This window comes from Nicotiana sylvestris, chromosome 12 (genome assembly GCF_000393655.2).
Source record: "Nicotiana sylvestris chromosome 12, ASM39365v2, whole genome shotgun sequence".
Lineage (NCBI taxonomy): Eukaryota > Viridiplantae > Streptophyta > Magnoliopsida > Solanales > Solanaceae > Nicotiana > Nicotiana sylvestris.
The window spans coordinates 89,170,213-89,194,438 of record NC_091068.1 but is presented as its reverse complement, the minus strand read 5'-3'; the positions used below and the strand labels follow the sequence as shown (position 1 = coordinate 89,194,438).

General features: G+C 37.6%; 2 protein-coding genes across 3 annotated transcripts; one reads left to right on the top strand and one right to left on the bottom strand.

Moving 5' to 3' along the window:
* The first annotated feature begins 243 nt into the window (after positions 1 to 243).
* Positions 244 to 2,277, top strand: LOC104240314 (lycopene beta cyclase, chloroplastic). Its single transcript, XM_009795141.1, has one exon. The coding sequence runs from the start codon at positions 622 to 624 to the stop codon at positions 2,122 to 2,124; it is 1,503 nt and encodes a 500-aa protein (XP_009793443.1). The 5' UTR covers positions 244 to 621; the 3' UTR covers positions 2,125 to 2,277.
* A 1,828-nt stretch (positions 2,278 to 4,105) lies between these two features.
* LOC104240315 (beta-glucuronosyltransferase GlcAT14A) lies at positions 4,106 to 8,653 on the bottom strand. 2 transcript variants are annotated; one of them, XM_009795142.2, is made up of 4 exons: positions 8,036 to 8,653; positions 7,337 to 7,412; positions 7,121 to 7,236; positions 4,106 to 4,962 (listed from the first exon to the last, which is right to left on the bottom strand). In XM_009795142.2, the coding sequence occupies exons 1-4, from the start codon at positions 8,523 to 8,525 to the stop codon at positions 4,451 to 4,453; spliced, it is 1,194 nt and encodes a 397-aa protein (XP_009793444.1). In that variant the 5' UTR covers positions 8,526 to 8,653; the 3' UTR covers positions 4,106 to 4,450. The 2 variants fall into 2 exon arrangements, with proteins under 2 accessions (XP_009793444.1, XP_009793446.1); XM_009795144.2 differs by having other exon boundaries at positions 4,106 to 4,956.
* Between the last annotated feature and the right edge of the window lie 15,573 nt (positions 8,654 to 24,226).

The following is a 24,226-nucleotide window of genomic DNA, read 5'->3' as shown; positions in this document are numbered from 1 at the left end:
AAATCACGTTACAAATTCAATTATATCGTTTTACAGGTAAACACACCTAATTTTCATTTCATGTGAACCTATGTTTTTTTTTTAATCCGTGAAAATTGTTATTCTTAAACTAAACTGTAAAAATAATTCGGTGCGAAAGAGGATCAAAAGTAAAAAAAAAAAGAAAAAGAAAAAGAAAATCACACTATCATTCCTTTTATCTTTTCCCCTTTCTAATATTTTATGCTAAAATGGAAGTAGATATTTGCTACCATTTAACATGGTAGTGTTATCACCACAAGCATACCTACCAAGTTGTGCCAAATTTTTAGCAGAAAAGGATGAGGTTTCTCTTTCTCTGTTCGTTGTCTACACGGTGAGCATTCAAAATTTCATATGCTCACTTTCTCGAGTATTAGCTTCTGTCAAGTGTAATACTCCCTTGTATGGCAAATCTTGAGAATTATTCAAGACCCTATCATGTTCTGAATTTTCTGTATCTCATGTCACAGTTAGTACCTCCAAGCTTGTAAGTACCTGCTTTTATTTGCCCTATTTCAGTATTAAGAATTGAAAGTTAGGGAACTTTCTTGAAATCCTGTTTGTAGTTTTCAAGAATTTTTTAACCCTCTGTTGGAAGATATGGATACATTGTTGAAAACCCCAAATAAGCTTGAGTTTTTGCACCCACTTCATGGATTTTCGGTTAAAGCTAGCTCCTTTAACTCTGTAAAGCCCCATAAGTTTGGTTCTAGGAAATTTTGTGAAGATTGGGGTAAAGGGGTTTGTGTTAAGGCTAGTAGTAGTACCCTTTTGGAGCTTGTACCTGAGACCAAAAAGGAAAATCTTGATTTTGAGCTTCCTATGTATGACCCTTCAAAAGGTCTTGTTGTAGATCTAGCTGTGGTTGGTGGTGGACCCGCTGGACTTGCGGTTGCACAGCAGGTTTCAGAGGCTGGACTATCGGTTGTTTCAATCGATCCATCGCCGAAATTGATATGGCCCAATAACTATGGTGTTTGGGTGGATGAATTTGAGGCCATGGATTTGTTGGATTGCCTTGACGCTACATGGTCAGGTACTGTTGTTTATATCGATGACAATACAACTAAAGATCTTGATAGACCTTATGGAAGGGTTAATAGGAAACAGCTTAAGTCCAAAATGATGCAGAAATGCATACTAAACGGTGTTAAATTCCACCACGCCAAAGTTATAAAGGTAATTCACGAGGAAGCTAAATCTATGCTGATTTGCAATGATGGTGTAACTATTCAGGCAACGGTGGTTCTTGATGCAACTGGCTTCTCAAGATGTCTTGTTCAGTATGATAAGCCATATAATCCTGGATATCAAGTAGCTTATGGCATATTGGCGGAAGTGGAGGAACATCCCTTTGATACAAGTAAGATGGTTCTCATGGATTGGCGAGATTCGCATCTTGGTAATAATATGGAGCTGAGGGAGAGAAATAGAAAAGTTCCAACTTTTTTATATGCCATGCCATTTTCATCGAATAGTATATTTCTTGAAGAAACCTCACTTGTTGCTCGTCCTGGATTGCGCATGGACGATATTCAAGAAAGAATGGTGGCTCGTTTAAATCACTTGGGTATTAAAGTTAAGAGCATTGAAGAGGACGAGTATTGTGTAATTCCGATGGGAGGCCCTCTTCCTGTATTACCTCAGAGAGTTGTTGGAGTTGGTGGTACAGCTGGTATGGTTCATCCCTCAACAGGTTATATGGTAGCAAGGACCCTAGCTGCAGCTCCGGTCGTCGCTAATGCAATAATTCAATACCTTGGTTCTGAGAAAGACCTTTTTGGTAATGAGTTATCTGCAGCTGTTTGGAAAGATTTGTGGCCCATAGAAAGGAGACGTCAAAGAGAATTCTTTTGCTTCGGTATGGATATTCTTCTGAAGCTTGATTTACCCGCTACGAGAAGGTTTTTCGATGCCTTTTTTGATCTAGAACCTCGTTATTGGCATGGCTTCTTGTCATCTCGGCTGTATCTTCCCGAGCTTATATTTTTTGGGCTGTCCCTTTTCGCTCGCGCTTCAAATACTTCCAGAATAGAGATTATGACAAAGGGAACTCTTCCTTTGGTAAATATGATCAACAATTTGATACAGGATACTGAATGACTTGCCAGGAATCTTGTTGAATATTACATAGCATGTGTTAATACACTGCTCTCTTCTTCTTTTTTTTTCCTTTTTCTTTTTCAAATAATTGCAATAGTAACTATTTCCATTTTCTGATTGTTACTCACTATTGTGGTTGCCATTTTATTTTCATTCTCCTGTCTTCCCCGTTTACTGAGCTTGTTGCGACTTTCCAAAGAAGACAGTGCTAAAATGCCTGCTGATGAGAACACTGGTTTAGTTAGAGCAACAAGTATCATGAAGTAAGAGTTCCTGCAGGCAGAAAGTTTAGTTTAAAATTATAAGAGAAATGAAATGATGATACAATTAAGAAATTTATTCTTTTCAGTTATGTCTTTGTGTAAAGACACATCTGCATATTCATGTTTATATACACAAGTAGAAGTGTAAGTTTAATGTGTAATTGCAGTTGTAGCGTGGATTGAATGTCGGAACATTCTGAAGTGGTGTAGAAAAACTATAATACTCCACTATTTGCAAAACAGGGAAAATCATATGCATATTTTTCTCTAAAAGTTCTGATCATAGTATTAAACATCCAGTCTAACAAATTTGTTGACATGGGATGATAGAATACTGATTGCCCCTTCACTTTTCTAACAAACTTGTTGACAAAATAATCTCAATTCTCTCCTCTGTAAGACAAACCTAACTTTTCCTCCAACTTCCATGAAACAAAAGAAGAAAAGTTGTTGCAAGCAAAGAAATAAAATGCTAAAATTGTAGCTTAGTTGAGACTATATGTGCGTCTTTGTCCTACTATCATAGTGTTCCTGGATCATCTCTTCTTGTCAAAACTTGCATGTTCATGTCTGTCTATGCGACTGTCCCTAAGGAGGAGTTTCCTTGACATCTATGGGGCTCTCAGTGAGTGATTTCATAAAATTGGTGCAAGTCAAAGCACCCAGTCAGAGCATTATCTGACTGAAAAAGTTTTGAGTACAATGTTCTTCAAAGAATCAGCGTGGCTTGACTTAAAGCAAATCCCCTCGATCTGCTCTAGATTAGTGAATAGATTTCTTCACATTGCATTCATCACTGAGTTTTCTTCTTTTCCTGAGCCACTGAGATTTAAGAAAAGGTCATGGGGATGACTGACTTGACTACTCTTTCCTGTGTGTGTTGACATCCAGTGAACTATGACAAGTTTGATAAACAAGTAATCTCTTTAAAGCCTCAAGAAAATGAACAAACTCCCACTTCACTTGTCCTTTCTTTCTGCTTGCATTTCCCAAAGGTATATTATTCAAGAAATTGCTGAGGGTTTCATCACTTGCCACTTTGTCAAAAACATTCATCACATAGATACACGCTTAATATTTGAAAAAACCGATACGTACAGTACTCCCTCCGTTTCATATTATATGAGGTAGTTTGACTCGGCACGGAGTTTAAGAAAAAAGAAGAAGACTTTTGAAACTTGTGATCTTAAAAGCTTAAGGGGTAAAAAATTTGTGGGGTCATGACATTTGTGTGGCTATAAAAGCTTCTCATTAAGGGTAAATGGGTAAAATGAAAGAGTTTAAAGTTGAATTATTTTCAAATTTAGAAATGTGCCATTTGTTTTGGAACAGACTAAAAAGAAAAGTACCTCATTTAATATGAAACGGAGGAAGTATATAATAAGGCGACACTACTTGAAAGTAATGTCAAATAAACATCAATTTGGAACAAAAAGTAAAGCTTTAGAATTTCTAAAGCCCCAGACCTAAAACCCTTAAACAAGCTAAGTTGTGATAATAGACAGATATATATCCTTGCTCAAAAACTCTGCTAAGTGGTGGTAAGTACTATTGAAATGAGTATATGATACATAAAATGGGAATCCCCCTACCAAAACATTACTAATCCAAGAATCATCATGGAATATTAATGTCGTCATTTATGTGGAGGGACAAGACTTTTTATTGCCATGTGTCGTCACTTTCATCATGATATGCAATGAGCAGAAAACAACTGATCACAGAAAAAAAGTAGTATTAATGATAATAGTACAGTACTTCTGATCTTAGATCATACAGCATGTATAATGTGATCCATACTGTGTGTAGGCTACACTTTGGAAAGAATTGGAACACCCCCAAAAATAGAAAAGAACCCAAAGATAACAACGTAAAAAGAAGACCAATAAAACTGGACTCCAATGACCTAAACACCTGATGTAACATTCCTGAGATATATCTTTCTTTTTCTCGTACAAACTGATGAACTATGACAATTATCAAGAATTGACCTAACATTATTTCATGTCTTCATATAATATATTTTTCTATATTTCCAACAAAAAGTAAGTCTCATTTCCAAATTATCTACACTGCCGCTTAGCAAAATTTGGTGCAGATACCAATTTCTTTAACAATGTTTTCAATCTTCTGGCGCCAATTCCAGGCCTTAGAACGCCATATTTCTCACCTTGGAGACTAAAACAACCTCGCTCATCGTCATTGATGCACCATCCTCCAGCTGAGAACTGTCCATTTCGTCTTCTGAGAATGTCACGATCAATTTTATTAAGGACAGGATTGTTGTTCTTAAACTTCCGGGCAAATGGCCTGTTGCTTAAGACCATTCTTCTGTAATCCTTCGGACCGAGGGATCTGGGGTGCTGTCTCGGAGGGTTGTCCCAAGTAATGTAGTGAAGATCATGGTTCACTGTGGTGTTTTTGTATTCCTCGGAGTTGCATATGACTGTTTGGAAATAACCCTCTGGTGATGACACAAAATTAGTGTAGTAGAGAAGAAGAGTTCTTGGAAGGTTTTCCCAGCCTATTATGCAGTATTCTGCAAAGGATCTGGACAATACTGTCCAAGCTGAACCTACAAATAGATTTTGTGTTAGTTCTATCTGATGGAAATAAACATAAAATATCGAAAAATAGGGAATAACGATTCCGCACACAATTCATCGACAAACTGACGAGGAAATGTCAAGTCTAATTTAGAGTTTAACTTCTATACAATAACAGCGTATCAAATCACCTAAAAAATAACAATAAGTAAACATCAATAAAAAGTGTGATTAGCAATCTTGAAAATAAGGTAGGTTACGTGCTACAACAAGTTAAATACACTAAGTGTGAAAATTATTTATACCATCACTATATGTAAGTTAAACCCTTGGATTTAAACTTCAGTCAAATCTCCTCCAACCCCAACATGAAAGAAATAAAAAACAAGGAAAAGAGTAGTTGTTCTCCAGTCATGGTCTGTCTAATTACACACATCTGGATATATTAAAGAATATTCGAGCGAAGGTGGGGTGGCGCCCGTGAAAGACAAAATGTGGAAAGCAAGGCTTAGATGGTTTGAACACGTACAGAGGAGAAGCCTTGATGCCCCAGTTAGGAGGTGCGAGCGATTGGCCTTGACAAATATGAGACGAGGCAGAGGGTGGCCTAACAAATATTGGGGAGAGGTGATCAGGTAGGATATAACGCGACTCCAGCTCACCGAGGACATGACCTTTGATAGAAAGGTTTAGAGGGCGAACATTAGGGTCGTAGGTTAGTAGGTAGTTGAGCGTTTTTCTACTCCGTTGTGGGTGTTAGGCTAGTTTGTTCATGTCTTGCTTTAGTTTGATAGTGGTACTTGTTGTGTTCGTACTATTTTTCGGCTCCAGTTTACTAGTACCTTCCCATTATTCTGATTATTGTTATTGCCTTTTCCATTTATTTTTCTGAGTCTTAGGTCGCTCGTACTATCTTCCTGACGTATGTTGTTGTTACTATTCCATTACCTCTTTTTCTTCTCCTTGTGCCGAGGGTCTTTCGGAAACAACCTCTCTACCCCAGGGTAAGGGTAAGGTCTGTGTACACACTACCCCCAGACCCCACACGTGGTATTATACTAGGTTGTTGTTATTGTTGTTTGGATATATAAAAGTATAGATCATGAGAAATGAGCTAAAGAAGATTATGATAAAATAAATTGGAATTGTTGAAATCTTGAATCATCCATAAAAATGAAAAAGAAATAAAATCAAAAATCTTGAGTCTTATATATACAATTATACACATACAAATTCAAAAGGCAGCACAAGCATGTGCCATCAAGTTCTATCCATCAAAGTAGAATTCTCACTAGAGGTGGTGTATCACAATACGAATACAATTAAGATCTAGGCCTTGCGACACTTTTGTACCTTAATAACTTTAGGTGCTAATTAGATCTTTAAGAAATAAATTCTCGCAAAGCACTAAGATTTTAATTTTTCAGTACTACCATAGAGCACAATCTAGGAACCCAAAAGAAAGATTCCACTTGAACCAAGTGGAGAGCATGTGTCTATGACATTAACATGTGCATTTTCTTGATAATGTAGCTCAAACTAGGTATTTTTAGTCTTTTAATACTTTTACCTTTGTTACTGCTTAGTTTTTGTCTAATGGAACTCATTTCTATGCTGCTCGTCTCTTCAAAAACACCGCGGGGCGTGTGTCGATGGAGGACCTGACAGGAGTGCGTCATCATTTTAGGAGGGTCCGAGCTAGATAGCTTATTTTATGAATATCTTGTTTTTTAGTAAAAGTTTTAATCATTTAGCTTGAAAAAAGGTTACTCATTTTGTTGTTATATATAGTTAAACCTTTTCAAGGCAGCAAATAAAAGTAAAAGCTATTTTCCTCTTCATTGAAATGAGGATTAACGGTAATGGATAAATAAAAATGAAGATTTAATAAGTCAGAAGATACTAATTAGACCAACTTTCTGGTTTTAAATTCTAAAGAATTCTATTTTTCTTAGCATTTATTTCAAAATGTATCTAAGATTTAGTAATTTCTTCAAATAAGTTTATATACTAATATATTTTGCAAAAGGTATTTCAGTCCCTCCTTTTATGGTCTTTGCTGTCTTCAAGAGTCACATGCATGGGTTCATTGGATGTCTTGCCACTTCCTTTATTTTATTATCTCTTAGAATATTTGAAGCCATAAATAATGAATAAAAAATTCAAAGAAAGATAAAGAAAAATAACCTGTATAAAGCTTGAAAGCAGTTGGAAGACTTCTTTGCTTGATAACCCACCAGATCTCTGATTTGTTTAAACTATGTAGACCAGGGTCTATTATAATTGGCTTTCCTCTCTTATTCCTACATTAAGATAATATTTTTGTTAAGCACTATAGATTTTCTGAATAAAATATTTAACATTTATAATAATTACTAAAAAATAAAAGAAAAAAGAACTTACAGTTTCCAACCCATGTGGCTGGTGTGTTGTACAAAATTTAGATCCCTTGGTATGTCAGAGAAGGCATGGATCAGATCTGAGACCATGATGAGAAAACTTTAAAAGAGAGAATTATAAAAAAAGTAAAAATACAATTGAAGTATTGAACTCATCTTGGAAAAACAATATTTAAAGGCTTTCATACATTTTTGTATAAAATAAACAAAGTATTCTTTACTACATTTTGAGAAAATGAAATGTGAAGGAATCAAGGAAATCCTTTTTTTTTTTGCCCTTCTAAAAAACACAGGAATAAAATAATTATCATAAAAAGAATATCTTTAACACATTTTACCAAAATGTGAAGGAATCACTTGTCTTTATTTCTCTAAAACCAATTGAAGAATGATAAAACAATATTTTCTTGGCCAAAAAATAGTGAATGTGAAGGAATAAATTCAAAAGTTTTACTTAAAAAATCCCAAAGGCAAAAAAATTAGGAAAAATGCTTATATCTACAAATGTACTAGAAAAAATACAAATTTTTAGTCAAAAACCCCAATTAAAAAAAGCAGTCCGGTGCATGCAGTCCTACCGCAGTCTTACCTGCATTTCTACAAGATACTATTTCTACGAGAGACTATTTATACGGTTCACATTTACCAGCTAATTTTTTTACAAAAAAAAAAAAGAAAAAAAAAATAGAGGCACTCACCATACCATCTTGAGTAACTAAAGGATAATCAGAGGCACTGAGATTAATAAACCAATCCCATTTAGCAGTCCTTAAAAGCATAGACATTGCATGAAGTGTAGTAGCAAGCATAGTTGGCCCTCTATATGTTACTAAATTAGGTTTTCCCACAATCCAAACATTATTAATTTCTCCAAAAACAGTATTTCCACCCACAAATCTAGAAATCTCTTTGTGCTCAGCTTCTGGTGCATCTAAATCCAAATGAATCAAGTAAAAATTCCCAGGATGGTATAGAGAAAACATCAGCCTTTTTAACTTTGCTACATCTCCTTTAGAAGCAGAGATCAAGTAAGCAAATTTTACAGGGTAAGGTTTACTAGTATTAGAAATGATGAAGCTTTTAGTTGGCTTGAAAATAGTGATTGGTGATTGAGATAATTGGGTGGGTATGTAAACAAGAATGAATAGAACTGAGGTTAGAATGAAAGAAAACATAAAAAGTTTGATACCCATTTCAAAGATTTAGCTAAAAAATCAAGAAATTTGAGAACTTTGTGAAGTAAGTAGTTCTTGTTCTGCTAGAAATTAAATGGAGGAAAAAATGGCTGCCTCTAATATTGGGTAGTGGGGGTGGAGGGGGGTGGAGGGGGTAGTGGAGGGTAGTTAATGGATGTTGGTGAAGGGAGGTTAAATAAAGAGAGAATATAATAGCAAAAAGGCAAAGGAAGAGTGTAGATGAGTTCTTTGGTTAGTTTGTTCCTTTCTTGGAAGTAAAGTGTGGAGAAAATGAGGTGAAGAGAACTCAATTTGTCACTATTTTCAAGGGGTTGGGTATTAAGTCACTTTTGTTAATGGTGATCATTTGACCAAATTTCCCACCTAATGTTGCTTTTAAAAACTACTCACTTTCTCCTGTTTCTACTTCTTCCTCCTTTCTGTTTTATTTTCTTTTTCCTTTTTAACTTATTAAGTTGCAAGCTTATTCGATCCCGAGAAATAGGGTATATATAAGTCGGGTTAGTTCGAATTTTATAATTACCAAATCAAACTAATTGTGTCGGATTATTACATTTAAAGACCAAATCAAATTTATAAAATTCGGGTTTTTCAATCTCGAGTTTTCGGGTTATTCGGGGGTTTTCAGGTTTTTTTTTCCGGTAAAATCTTCGTAGAACAAAACATATAACTTGTGCTCAAAATATTTCTTTAATCCTAGTAAGATACAACTATATAAAGTATTTTTCAAGAAAATAATACAAAATAGGAGATGTGTCATGGCATTATCCTAAAATATTCAACAATAAAGACAATAAAATTATGTAATATAAATATTGCTAATTAAAAAGATATAATAAAAATAAACATAATCTAAAAGTACTAAGTCATGCTAAAATAAATAGACTAATAAACGAGTATTAATTACATGACTAAACGCTAAAGAAAAATAAAAATAGGTTATGCATTTTTATCTAAATTATTGCAAAACAAAAAATAGATATTCAATACATTCCCGTTCGTAGTATTGAATTGAATATCTTTTGTTAGCACTAGTATTGATTTGATTTTGGTTTGGGCTTTTGTTAGTATTATTTAATTTACTAATATTAATGGCTATAAAACTTATTGGAACATTCAAAATTTCTAAGTCCAACCTTGAAATAATACCTTAAACAATAAAATTATGAAATTTTTTAAGAAATATTTATAAATTACATCACAATAAGTATATTTATATATTAAATATATCTAAAATTTCTATATATGTAATGTCGGGTTGGTTTGGTTTCGGTTTGACTTTCTTTAGTTAAAACCAAACCAAACCAATTATGGTCGGGTTAAAATAGCACAGTCTAGCCAGTTTTCGGACTGGTCATTCAAAAATAGCCAGCGTTTGCCTAGTCATTGAAAAATAGCCATTATTTTGCTGCAACAGAGACCGGTCCAACATAATATACTGGAGTTCGGTGCACCTGTGTATGAACTTCCAGCATATTATGCTGGACCGATATACTTTACTGGCTCCAGTATCATATATTGGAGACTGGAGCACCGGTGCTCCAAATTCCAGTATATTATGCTGGACCGGTATATTATACTGGAACTCCAGTATACTATGCTGGAGTATTTTTCCGGATTTTGAACAGTGTTTTCGTTCAGATTTATCTTTACATGAAAAGTGGCTAAATTTCGATTACTTTTGAAACTGTGACTATTTTTGAATGACCACTTGTAAATTTGATTATTTTTGAATTTCTCCCGTTTTTTTTCTAACACCAAACTAAATCATACTCGGATTTTTTTCTCGATTTTACTCGGATTATCGGGTTGGTATGATTTGTCGGTTTCCTTTGTACACCCCTATCAAGAAATATAGAGAAAAAAGGGTGTAAGTTTATGATTAGTCATTCCATATAGTACTATATTTATTTCACTTTATATGATATTTTTTCTTTTTTAGTTCGTTTCAGAAAAAAATAACGTGTTTTATATATTTGAAATCTCTTTAATTTTTTTATTTTATTCTTGATAACATATTTTTATAATTATATAAATGTCATACCATTTAAGATCAGAAGTCCTAATGAAACTTTTGGTATGTGCCAATCTTCTTTCTTTTCTTTCTTAAACTTCGTGTTATGTCAAACGTCACTATATAAAATTGAGAAAAGGAAGTATATATGTTATGGCATTCATATCTTTTTTTTTTCTCATTGAAAATAAGGTAATATTAAGCTAATAATTCCTTAATTGACAAAAAAAAAAAATTCAATTCTCATATAGTCCTATCAATCATACCAAAAAAAAACCCCTTCTCCAAGGGGTAAATTAAAAAAGGGGCATTTTTATATATACTACTTTTGGGACTATTATTGAAGTTATATCCATATCACACAAAATTTTCAACGTATATCCACTCGGATGTGAAGCAGTTCAATCTCTTCAATGCGACTTCAGAAATCGAATAAAGTTCTTCTATTTTTCAAATGCAACTTCAGAAATTCGAATATGAAGTAGTTCAATCTCTTTAATGCAACTTCGGAAATCAAATCTGAAGTTCTGAAACATAAACTTATTTTTCGAATTTCAACAATTCAATACACAATTCAATGCTCAAATCTATTCTAAATGAGCTCAAATTTGAAACATAATTTTTAAATATTATAATGAACAAATCTCAATCATCAGATTATCAAAACAACAACAAATTTAATAAACCCATTTTGCAACTAAGAAGAAGAAGAACCTCTAAGCACAAAGAAGAAAGCAACAGTAGAGAAGAAGAGAAAAATATATGTATCTAAAATTATCCAAATATTAGATATAGGTTAAACTTTTTGTTAAAAAAGAAAGTAAAAATTCAATGAATGACATAAAACTGGACGTCACTTGAAAATTTTACTTTTTCTTTTTAGCAGCACTGAATGAAATTGCAGCCCAGTGGTTGCAATTTTGACCCCTTTTCTATCTTGCCTTAATACAAGTCATGAGCCTACTGTCGTAAAAGAAAATTAAAAGCCTAAATAGTAGTTGCTCGAATTCTACATTATCCTTTCACAATAATACGTCAAATGCACTTTAATAAGATAACCAAAATCGATATACTTGCTTGTTTTTATTTGATAGGGGTTTGGGCTTGTCATAAATGAGTCAGTTGAAGTGGGTGCGTAATCATTTAAGCCCAGTTCCGTCTCCGAATTGGACACCCACATATGACAAATCCCACTAATAAGTCATGTGAAAGACATGATTAGATTTTGTCTTTTAAAGTGTTTGCTTTAATGGCGAAAATAGAATAGAAATTATTATTATTATTATTAGATTAATATATGAGAACCAAAATGCCATTTTTAAGTTGTGAATCTGGTTGGTATTAACAGAGCCGATGAGGTTTGTAAACGGCCGAAGGGCTCGTCTACAATATGGTACATCGGGCTCGGAATATGAGGGACTGAAAATCAACCTCAAATCCCATCGGATCAGAACCTCAGGTCAAAATGTCTGTCTTTAAAAATAGAGTCCATAATTCCAGAGTCGACCATAATCCCGAACAAGCTCAAAGAGATACTGTCACGCCCCGAACCTGGCCTTGACGTAACACGACACTCGGTGCCTGACTACATGTGACCGAGCGAATCAACTGACTGGCTGAATCAACATGTGGTATCATAACAACTAAATGTGGAAGATAAACTAACACATACTGATATACTGAAAGTTTGAATGATAAAATCAAAAGTGTGGAAACACTAATACAAGTCTGAAATATGTCTGTAGCCAATATTGCTTAACATGAAAAGCTTGTGACTCTGTCTAACTGTTACTCCAGTCTATGAAGCTTCTATTGAAGTACTGAAAACACTGACTATCTGTAAATACTGAAAGACTGTAAGGTAATGATAATGCCTCGAAAGAACAGGGGATCACCAAAATCAACCTGTAAATCAGTATCTGCATCGTGAAATGCAGGTCCCGGGCAAAAAGGGACATCAGTACATTTGAATTGCACTGGTATGTAAAGCAACTGAAAGAAAGAATTATAAATGCTAAAACTAATACTGAGCTGATAATTGAGAATTGATAATTGATAACTGAAATTATAACTGTTGAAACTGAAACTGAAATGATAACTGATAGCTAATAACTGATAAATGAGATAATAACTGCTAACTAATATCTGATAACTGAAATGATAGCTGATAACTGAAATGAACAAAGGAAGTAAGGATATGAATACTCCCTCTTCTGAATGATGAACAACCTATTTATCTGAATATTAAACTGCAGCCTCAGGCCCAATATATATGTGCACAAACTGCAGCTTTGGGCCCAAGTATACTTATACATAACTGCGGCCTCAGGCCAAAGATGCTTAAAGCATAAACTGCGGCCTCAGGCCCAAATATGCATAAAACATTAACAGTGGCCTCAGGCCCAAATACAGGGGTTCAACATTCAGGGATTTAAAATCAGGAACTGAGAATCATACTGCAATACATGATACTGAAATATTGAATCATATTGAGTTACACGATACTCGAATGCTAAATAGAACTAGACTGAGACATATATTCATGAACTGATTATGAAAATTGAAACTTCAACTATTTATGACATGCTGAGTAATCTAGGCTGAGACTCATGGGCATCAAGCCCAAGTCTATATTGATTATGCATTGGTTCCACAACGTTTAAAATGAAAGTCAGGAATGAGTTACAAAGCTAGAGAATAGAAGTTCTACCACTATTCATGAAACTAAGGCATAATCACCTTCTGAGGAAACTAGTAATAGTCATAATGAATGGGACGTAGGGAGAATCATAGACATTTCCAAACGTAAAGAGAGTTAGCCTCACATACCTCAATTTCGCCCCTTAGTGATACTACAATAATCCACAATACTAAGAACCTTGAATCTATAATAGCAACATCCAATGGAACCCAATACTAGTAACAAATTTTATAACTTAAGCCATTTAGGCATATTATCAAACACCTTGTAGGCATAAATCTCTACATCTCATCACCATATTATTAGTTCATCTAACTACCACCATTCATCAACAATTTATCCCACAATCATGATTAACCAATTTATAACTTCCAACATTATATATATGACCATCCATCCATACCCAACCAATAAAGTTTCATTAAATAAGCATCTTTCAATCTCTATAATCGTTGTGTAATTAAATTGGGAACTTATGTTTTTCAATCACCATACCAAGAGTTCCAATACTTATTCATACTCATATTCCCTTAATAATTACATATATGTAAGTCTAAGGGTATAGTATTACCTTTTTGGAAGAAATCTTGGAAAACCCTCCTTTGAGTTCTTGAAGAAATCTCTTGAAAATCTAAGTATTTTATGTGTAGATTTAATCAATACTAGTGTATAAATAATGAAATTCACACCAAGTGTCACGACCCTAACCCTGATCCCGGTCGTGATGGTGCATCTCGTGAAGACAAGGCCAGCCAATTTACACAATTCACCCTTTTAAACAGTAAATAACATAAAGATACTTCAAACATAATTCAATAACAATATTTAGCGGAAATAGAGATAACAAAATGGAAACCCAACCCGATACAGTCCTAACCGGGGTGTCACAAGTCAAGAGCATCTATTAGAGTATAAATACAACTACAAGTTTTGAAATATACAAAAAAATAGGACTGATGAGCAAAAAAGTGAGAGAAAACGGTACTGTGAACGCTGGCAGCCACCTTGCTAAACTCCGATCACTCTGCCACCGATTAGCGAAAACCTATACCTGCATCTGCACACAAGGTGCAGGGAGTAAAGTGAGTACTCCAACTCAGTGAGTAATAAACGTAAATAACAATTGAGCAGTAAGAAATCACGTAAGGCAAACCAACATGCTGTATAGAAGCAGTGTAAAACCTTTGAGAAAAGCAATGAAGCTGTGAAATCTTTAGAAACATCTTAGCTCAGTTTAAAACCCTCTTTCGAAAATGACTTTTTCAACAGTTATGTAAATGAATGCAAAACAGTTAGTGCCGATAAGCACAGAATATCCGCCCCTCGGGCACAAATACCACAGTATAACAGGTAAAAATGCCAAGTAAATATGAAAGATGAAAACATAAAGGTTTGCCCTTGGTGCAATCTCTCAGAACAGTACCAGCCACTCGGACTCACTCTCAGAATAATATCAGCCCCTCAGGCTCACTCTCAGAACAATATCAGCCCCTTGGGCTCACTCTCAGATCATGATGGGTACCCGCACTCACTATGGGTGTGCAGACTCCGGAGGGGCCCTTTACGGCCCAAGTGCTATATCAAGCCACCTCGTGGCATCATCTCTCGACACTCAGCCTCACATCACTAAAGCCACCTCGTGTCGTATAAAAGTGTCTCAGGCCCTCGGCCTCATATCACTCAGCATATCCTCACATATGGCCCTTGGCCTCACTCAGTCCAAAAATCATCACAAGCCCCTCGGGCATTAGTAAAACAGTAGTTCTGAGCCCAAAATATCATTTAGAAATATCATTTAAGTCTCAAAACTGAGTAAGAGTGACTGAGTTATAAAACAGTAGGAAACAACAGGACTGAGTTCAAGTAATAAATCAATACAATGAGGAAATAGTGATAAAAAATCTCCGGAGGGTTCAAATAGTTGGCACGAAGCGCAAATATGGCAATCAGCCCAAATCATGATGATAACAAATAAGTTTCAGTAAAATACGCGGTAAAATCATCAATCGGGACAGACCAAGTCACAATCCCCAATAGTAAACGACCCCACGCTCATCATCAAGCGCGTGTATCACCTCAATATAGCACTACGATGTACAATCCGGGGTTTCAAACCTTCAGAGCATTATTTACAATCGTTACTCACCTCGAACCGGCTACAACTCTAGATCGCGATGCCTTTGCCCCTCGAATTGGCCTCCACTCACATCGAATCTATCCAAAATCAGAACGAATACATCACAATATGCTAAGGGAGCAAAGCCCAAACGAAAACAATCGAAAAATATTGAAAATCCCGAAATTAGCAGAACCCGAGCCCCTGGGCCGACTTCTCAAAACTCAGAAATTTTCACATCATTAGATTCCTTATCACTCCACGAGTTTACACATATCAAAAGTTCCCAAATCCGACCCCAAATGGTCCTCCAAATCCCCAATCAAAGATTCAAAAGCTCAAGCCCTAGTTCTTCCATTTTTAGCTTAAGTTCCATGATTTTCTAGGTGGATTTTACAATTGATTCGAGTTTTAGGTTCGAAAATCTTACCTCCAAACGTTTCTCCTTGAATCCCTCTTTGATTTCCTTCAAAAAGCTCTCAAAAGGACCAACTATGGAGGAAAAATGACCCAAAATCGTAGATGAAATAACTTAAAACATTCTGCCCAGGGGTTTTCGCATTTGCAACCCCACCACCGCTCCTGCGGTACCACTTCTGCGATCATTTTCTCCGCATCTGCGGAATCCACTTGACGAGCCAAAACTGTATCTGCGGTACACTGCCGCATCTGCAGGTCCGCATGTGCGGTTTCTGACCTCTCTCTTCAAACCCGAATCTGCGGAAATTCCTTCGCACATGCGATGCTGCACCTGCGGTCCCCAAATCGTAGGTGCGGAAATACCAGAAGCAGCAATCTTCTGAAATCTCTTAAGTCCAAAATCTTCCCATTAACCATCCGAATTCACCCTGAGGCCCCTGGGACCTCAACCAAAAGCACAAACATGACCCAATACCTTATTCAAACTTGTTCCAATCATCAAAGCACCTCAAACAACATCAAATTACTCAAAATACATCGGATTCAAGCCTAATTTTTGAGAAATCTTCCGAAATACGTTTTCGATCAAAAACCCAACCAAAATATGTCCGAATGACCCGAATTTTGCACACACATCCCAAATGACATAACGAAGCTACTGCAACTCTCGGAATTGCATTCTGACCCCCGGATCAAAATCTCGCCTATCAACCGGAAATCGCCAAAATATCAACTTCGCCAATTCAAGCCTAATTCTACTCCGGACCTCCAAAACCCATTCCGATCACACTCCTAAGTCACAAATCACCTCCTGAAGCTAACCAAAACATTGGAACTCACATCCGATCCCTCTAACATAATAGTCAATATCTAGTTGACTTTTTCCAAATCAAACCTCCTTAAAAGAGACTAAGTGTCTCATTCCTTACCAAATCCTCTCCGAACATAGACTAATCAACTTGATCACATAAAACAAAGATAACAGAGCATAAAGAAGCAGAAATGGGGGAAAACGAAGCGGTAACTCATGAGACGACTGGCCGGGTCGTCGCATCCTCCCCAACTTAAACAAACGTTCGTCCTCGAACGTGCCCAGAGTTGTTCTAAAAGCCAACCAAACACTGAATAACCTTATCATGCATATACTCGGGGGTGATCCCACGTCACCCTACCTCATATAGGTCCGATAACACAATGAAACTGCATTTCCACATTCCAACCTAGCCCATAAGCCTTAGAACCACATTTCCATTTCTGAAATCATTCACAAATCAGAATCTCACACCTATTTTTCAGAATAAGCCCGAACTAGCTGTAATCACCCATACTTGCAATCTCAGGTGCAATCACTTGATATACGACATAACTCAAACACTCGTAGTGATAACTTCTATTCACAGCAGCTGCCCACAAAACCAAATACTGGTAGAAAACCTCTTATCAACTAAAGTATCATTCCAACACTTTCATATATTGCCAACGATAAATAAAACGCAACAAACCATAACCATTTCTCAGATCAACTATTCATGAAGCCACTTCTCCTTTAGCAACTACCATAGCAAATTTCCGAGCCGAACTTCGATATTATCCTTCCAACATGCTGAAATCGAATCTGTTCGTATTCATTAATGATCCCAACGATATTCTCTAATCCAACACACTACTCTGGCGACACGACACATCAATACATGCTTAAGTCAGAACTTGTGCAATCCGTGCACCACAATCCGAACTTACTCAAATCATGAAATAACTCAAATGGAAGAGCTATACCTCAAGCTCACCAGTACCACCACAACACAAGGCTGAGAACCCGTCTCACATCATAGAATAGAACACACGAATCTAACTCGCAAGGTCATATCTCCACATAGCTTCGCTGCAATGCGCGATCCTATCAAACACTGCTCCATATAAAATACCCCAAGTTACTATGCTCGAAAGCGATAACCACGCACAATTTGATGTCTAGAACCAAATCAAATTCATTACACCCACGGTGAAGCAAATAACATATACCACGCAAACTCGATAGGACATAACCGATACGCCATTCACCGAGCAACACCCAATTACTCTTCCCGCTCGACTTCGACTATGAACCCCAATAGAACCGCACCATAGCCAACAAATCATATATCTCACAACACAGAAAGGTAATTCATAGACCTTCCCAGATTACTAATAAGCTCAATAACAGTCGAATCGACACATCCCTCAACAATGCAATTCGGAGCCAACCAAGCAGACTCAAGTTAGAACACGCATCTATATTGGCCCACCAATGAACTCTTTATCAAGGAAATCCTGAAGCTGTTCCTTTCACTACTATAACTCCTGACGGTGCCATACGATACGGTGCCTGACACCAAATCAATACCAAAATCAACAACCTTGCCCGGCGCCATGCTCGACCACAAGAAACACATCCGAAAAGTCCCTCACAACTGGAACTGAATCAACATAAGGAGCCTCAGCACTGACACTCGTCACAAGAGCCCAAATAAGAAAGACAAATCCTTCCCAGCCGTCCGCTGGGTCTTCGACATGTAAAATTCTTCCAATGGGACATAATCCGCCAAACATCGCCACTCAATCTGTAGCATTTTCGGGCATAGTCAACAGCGCCGCCTTAGCACAATAGTCCAGAATGACACAACACAGAGACAACTAGTCTGAACCCAATATCACTTCCAAATCTAACATACCAAGAACCAAAAGATCCGCTTGGGTCTCCAAACCCCGATAGTCATTACACAGTGCCGACACATGCGACTCACGACCGCAACATAGCCTGAACATGAGGACTCCCAGTCTCTAACTCCATATAGCACACGAATCATCATACTTGATCCCAATTCCGCCGTCTGAACATATACCACACCTCAAATACCAAATCACTCCATGGGAGATATTCAAATATTCCCTTGTGCCCCCAAGCAAACTCGAATGTCAGCAACCGATCTAGCCAGAAAGTGCCGCAATACTACCGAAGTGCCATCAACTTAATCACATTGCCTTTCCTGAAACATATATTCTCGTCAAATCACTTCTGATTTGAAATACCATTTCCTTAATCATCTGAGGCTATCCGTTGCCTAAGAGTTTCATGAACTTCCTTTCAGAACTGAACAGTAACCTTACACACGCAAATCTCGGTTCGCACAACATACCGCATATATCATACTATCCTAGGATAATATGAGAACTTCATCTCCCTTCCGAGCCACAGACATCTACGCACTCAACTAGTCAAGAAATTTCCATCGGTCCCATCTAGAAGAAAAATCACTATACATCCCCTGCTCCGCATGCCCATAGAAATAATACATCTCTAAACCGCGGTAAAAACCATCAAGAACTCTCCGAGTCCCCTTTGCACAAATCAGACCTGCCAGGACTGAATCCTTCAAACTCGACCAAGCTAAGAAAGCCATCAAAACTTAAGAGCATTGCTGCAAAATACCCGCAAGAACCCATTACCTCGAACACACACACGGAGTTAATCATATCCTTACCCTACCGGTCCGGTCTACTATCAAGTTACTCCATCTATCGAAATTTCCTTCTGATTCATCTTCAACTGGATATTCCCTCTTGCTTTACACCAGAATGCCTCAACCTATTACCACACAAGACCCAAGCATAAAACCACACTGTCTAAGACCCATAAGCCGCTGAATACTCTCTCAAATACTCCCAGAAACACCACATTCCAGAATACTTTACTCTGAAGAGCTTCCTGCGAATCTAACTTCGTTACCCTTACTTTCCTGATACTGATACATAGAATCCCATAAGTAACATAGAAATACCACAAGTCTTGACCTCTTCCAATGAAAACTCCATTTCTAACCGCATATACAACTCTAAGATACCTGATTGCTCCCTGTAGAATCTTGAACACATTTGAACTATTCTCGAGAGTCATTCACTCTTATTCAAACTACAATTTACTTGACCCAACGAACAGAACCACCCGTGCCTCATTGGCACTCCGACACCACAGAATGAAGTCCTCATCCCAATACAACCAATCAACATCCTGCTCTATGCACCGAGCATTCTTTACCAACCACAACTTAAGACATCCCGTGGTTTTCTTACCCTATGAAGCATAATATAAACTTTGTCAATTTTTTTTCCTTTACTCTAGCCATCCTCGGTCTCAATTTCTGCAAGCCATAACTGATTCACCCGCATGCCTCAAACTGGAACCAACATAGCACCTAACCGTGCAGTCAACCACTCACAACAAACTCCCCCACTTGGATCGAAGCTATGGATCAAAATACACTCAATAACTCATAACACTTATACTTTATTGATGCCACAATACCATAGTGAGATTAAACTCAGATCCTTTGCAAGCTTGTGAAAACACAGATCATCTATTACTTTAAATCTTCGGCAAATCTCGCACTCATTCTCACAATAGTTAAGCCCCCTTTCTCAAGCAACCCAAAATTCAAATTTCAACACTTACATTTCACTTGCACATGAGATCTTCTAACAGCCACAAAAGGGTCACACAACCCCAGAATTCTTCGCAGGAGATAACCCACCTGCTTTGCCTTCAATTAACATTTATGTATACCTTCCACCGTCACAAACCGTACGTAGTTACTTAGTCTTCTTGAGTCTGAACTCATACCGCAACATGAAATCTACTTCACTCTCAACTGGGAAACATTGAAAGATCCTTCATACGCCCATAACTCGGGGCTACACCTCGAATCAAGATGAAAATCAAGCACCTAATAGTTATTCTATCCTCCAACAAACCTTCCTCATCACTTCCAAGTCATATAGATACATCTCGCAGTACTAACATACTCATCACATAGTTATCCAACCGTCACTTCCGCTAATAGGGACGATACCACACATATAAGTTCAAAACACTTGCTCACACAATCAGCACCTCGGTGCTCAAGCCATAGGCAAAGATCCGGCCTCAAGTCCTCCATACCGGGCTCACATCAAACTCACAAAGATCATATCTCGCCCCTCGATCAGGGGATCACAAGCCATCAAGGCACATCTGATACTGACCACTCATGCGCGCATGCGAACGCGTGGAATTTCAAGAGTTACTTTTCAAGCTGAATCAAGGATGCACGATAAGAATTCAAGAATGTGAAATTTTCCTAAAGGTTCTGCAGCCTCTCGAGGATAAATATAGACATCTCCGTACTGATCCACGAGACTCTACTAAACCTGCTCATGACTCGTGAAACCTATGTAACCTAAGCTCTGATAGCAACTTGTCACGACCCTAACCTCGAACCCGGTCGTGATGGCGCCTCTCGTGAAAACAAGGCCAGCCAATTTACACAATTCACCCTTTTAAATAGTTGAATAACATAAAGATACTTCAAACATGATTCAATAACAATATTTAGCGGAAATAGAGATAACAAAATGGAAACCCAACCCGACACAACCCTAACCGGGGTGTCACAAGTCACAAGCATCTATTAGAGTATAAATATAACTACAAGGTATGAAATATACAAAAAAACAGGACTGATGAGCAAAAAAGGGAGAGAAAACAGTGCTGCAAATGCTGGCAGCCACCTTGCTAAACTCCGATAACTCTGCCACCGATTAGCCAAAACCCACTACCGGGTGTATAAATACCTACGTCTACACACAAGGTGCAAGGAGTAAAGTGAGTACTCCAACTCAGTGAGTAATAAAGGTAAATAATAGCTAGCAGTAAGAAATCACGTAAGGAAAACCAACATGCTGTATAGAAGCAGTGTAAAACCTTTGAGAAAAGCAATGAAGCTGTGAAATGTTTAGAAACATCTTAGCTCAGTTTAAAACCCTCTTTCGAAATGACTTTTTCAACAGTTACACAAATGAATGCAAAACTGTTAGTGCCGATACGCAGAGAACATCCGCTCCTCGGGCACAAATACCACAGTATAACAGGTAAAATGCCAAGTAAATATAAAAGATGAACACATAAAGATTTGCCCCTCGGACAATCTCTCAGAACAGTACCAGCCCCTTGGGCTCACTCTCAGAATAATATCAGCCCCTCCAGCTCACTCTCAGAACAATATCAGCCCCTCGGGCTCACTCTCAGATCATGATGAGTACCTGCGCTCACTGTGGGTGTGTAGACTCCAGAGGGGCCTCTTACGGCCCAAGCGCTATATCAAGCCACCTCGTGGCATCATCTCTCGGCACTCGGCCTCACATCACTCAAGCCACCTCGTGGCGTATAAAAGTGTCTGAGACCCTTGGCCTCATATCACTCAGCATATCCTCACATATGGCCCTCGACCTCACTCAGTCCAAAAATCATCACAAGCCCCTTAGTCATTAGTAAAACAGTAGTCTGAGCCCAAAACATCATTTAGAAATATCATTTAAGTCTCAAAACTGAGTAAGAGTGGTTGAGTTATAAAACAGTAGGAAACAACAGGACTGAGTTCAAGTAATAAATCAATACAATGAGGAAATAGTGATAAAAATCCCTGGAGGGTTCAAATAGTTGGCATGAAGCCCAAATATGGCAATAAGCCCAAATAATGATGATAACAAATAAGTTTCAGTAAAATACGCGGTAAAATCATCAATCGAGATGGACCAAGTCACAATCCCCAATAGTAAACGACCTCGCGCTCATCATCAAGCACGTGTCTCACCTCAATATAGCACTATGATGTGCAATCCGAGGTTTCAAACCCTCAGAGCATTATTTACAATCATTACTCACCTCGAACCGGCTACAACTCTAGCTCGCGACGCCTTTGCCCCTCGAATTGGCCTCCATGCACGTCGAATCTATCCAAAATCAGAATGAATACATCACAATATGCTAAGGGAGCAAAGCCCAAGTGAAAACAATCAAAAAATATCAAAAACCCCGAAATTAGCAGAACCTGAGCCCCAGGCCCACTTCTTGAAACTCAGAAATTTTCACATCATTAGATTCCTTATCACCCTGCAAGTTCATACATATCAAAAGTTCCCAAATCCGACCCCAAATGGTCCTCCAAATCCCCAATCAAAGATTCAAAATCCCAAGCCCTAATGCTTCCATTTTTAGCTTAAGTTCCATGATTTTCTAGGTGGATTTTACAATAGATTCGAGTTTTAGGTTCGAAAATATTACCTCCAAATGTTTCTCCTTGAATCCCTCTTCGATTTCCTTCAAAAAGCTCTTAATAGGACCAACTATAGAGGAAAAATGACTCAAAGTCACGGATGAAATAACTTAAAACATTTTGCCCAGGGGTTTTCGCATCTACGACCCCACCACCGCTCCTGCGGTATCGCTTCTGCGGTCATTTTCTCCGCATCTGCGAAATTCACTTGACGAGCCAAAACCGCATCTGCGGTACACTGCCACATCTGCGGGTCCACATGTGCGGTTCCTATTCTACATCTGCGATTTTTGACCTCTCTCCTCAAATCCGCATCTATGAAAATTCCTTCGCACATGCGATGCCACACCTGCGGTCCCCAAACCGTAGGTGCGGAAATACCAGAAGCAGCAATCTTCTAAAATCTCTTAAGTCCAAAATCTTTCCGTTAACCATCCGAATTCACCCCGAGACCTCAACCAAAAGCACCAACATGACCCAATACCTTATTCAAACTTGTTCCAATCATCAAAGCACCTCAAACAACATCAAATTACTCAAAACACATCGGATTCAAGCCTAATATTTGAGAAATCTTCCGAAATACGTTTTCGATAAAAAACCCAACCAAAACATGTCTGAATGACCTGAAATTTTGCACACACATCCCAAATGACATAACAAAGCTACTACAACTCTCGGAATTCCATTTTGACCCCCGGATCAAAATCTCGCCTATCAATCGGAAATCGCCAAAATATCAACTTCGCCAATTCAAGCCTAATTCTACTCCGGACCTCCAAAACCCATTCCGATCACACTCCTAAGTCACAAATCACCTCCCGAAGCTAACCGAACCATCAGAACTCACACCTAAGCCCTCTAACACTATAGTCAACATCTGGTTGACTTTTTCCAAATCAAACCTCCTTAAAAGAGACTAAGTATCTTATTCCTTACCAAATCCTCTCCGAACACAGACTAATCAACTTGATCACATAAAACATGGATAACAGAGCATAAATAAGCAAAAATGGGGGAAAATGGAGCGATAACTCATGAGACGACTGATCGGGTCGTCACACCAAGATAATGGGGATTTCTTACCTTGAAGATGGAAGGGGTTAGAGGTCTTGAGAGAGTTGACGAAAACCCTAAAATTCGTCCAAATGAAGTGGGGAAAATAACCCCCGAATGTTTTATATCAAATTATGGCCGAGTTGAAAGAAAAACCAAGATTTACACAGCCGCGGCGCATGGGGTGATGCATGGGTCGGTGTGATAATGAAAAATATGTCTAGAAACGAAATTTGGAAGTGTTCTGTGAATCTACACACCCAC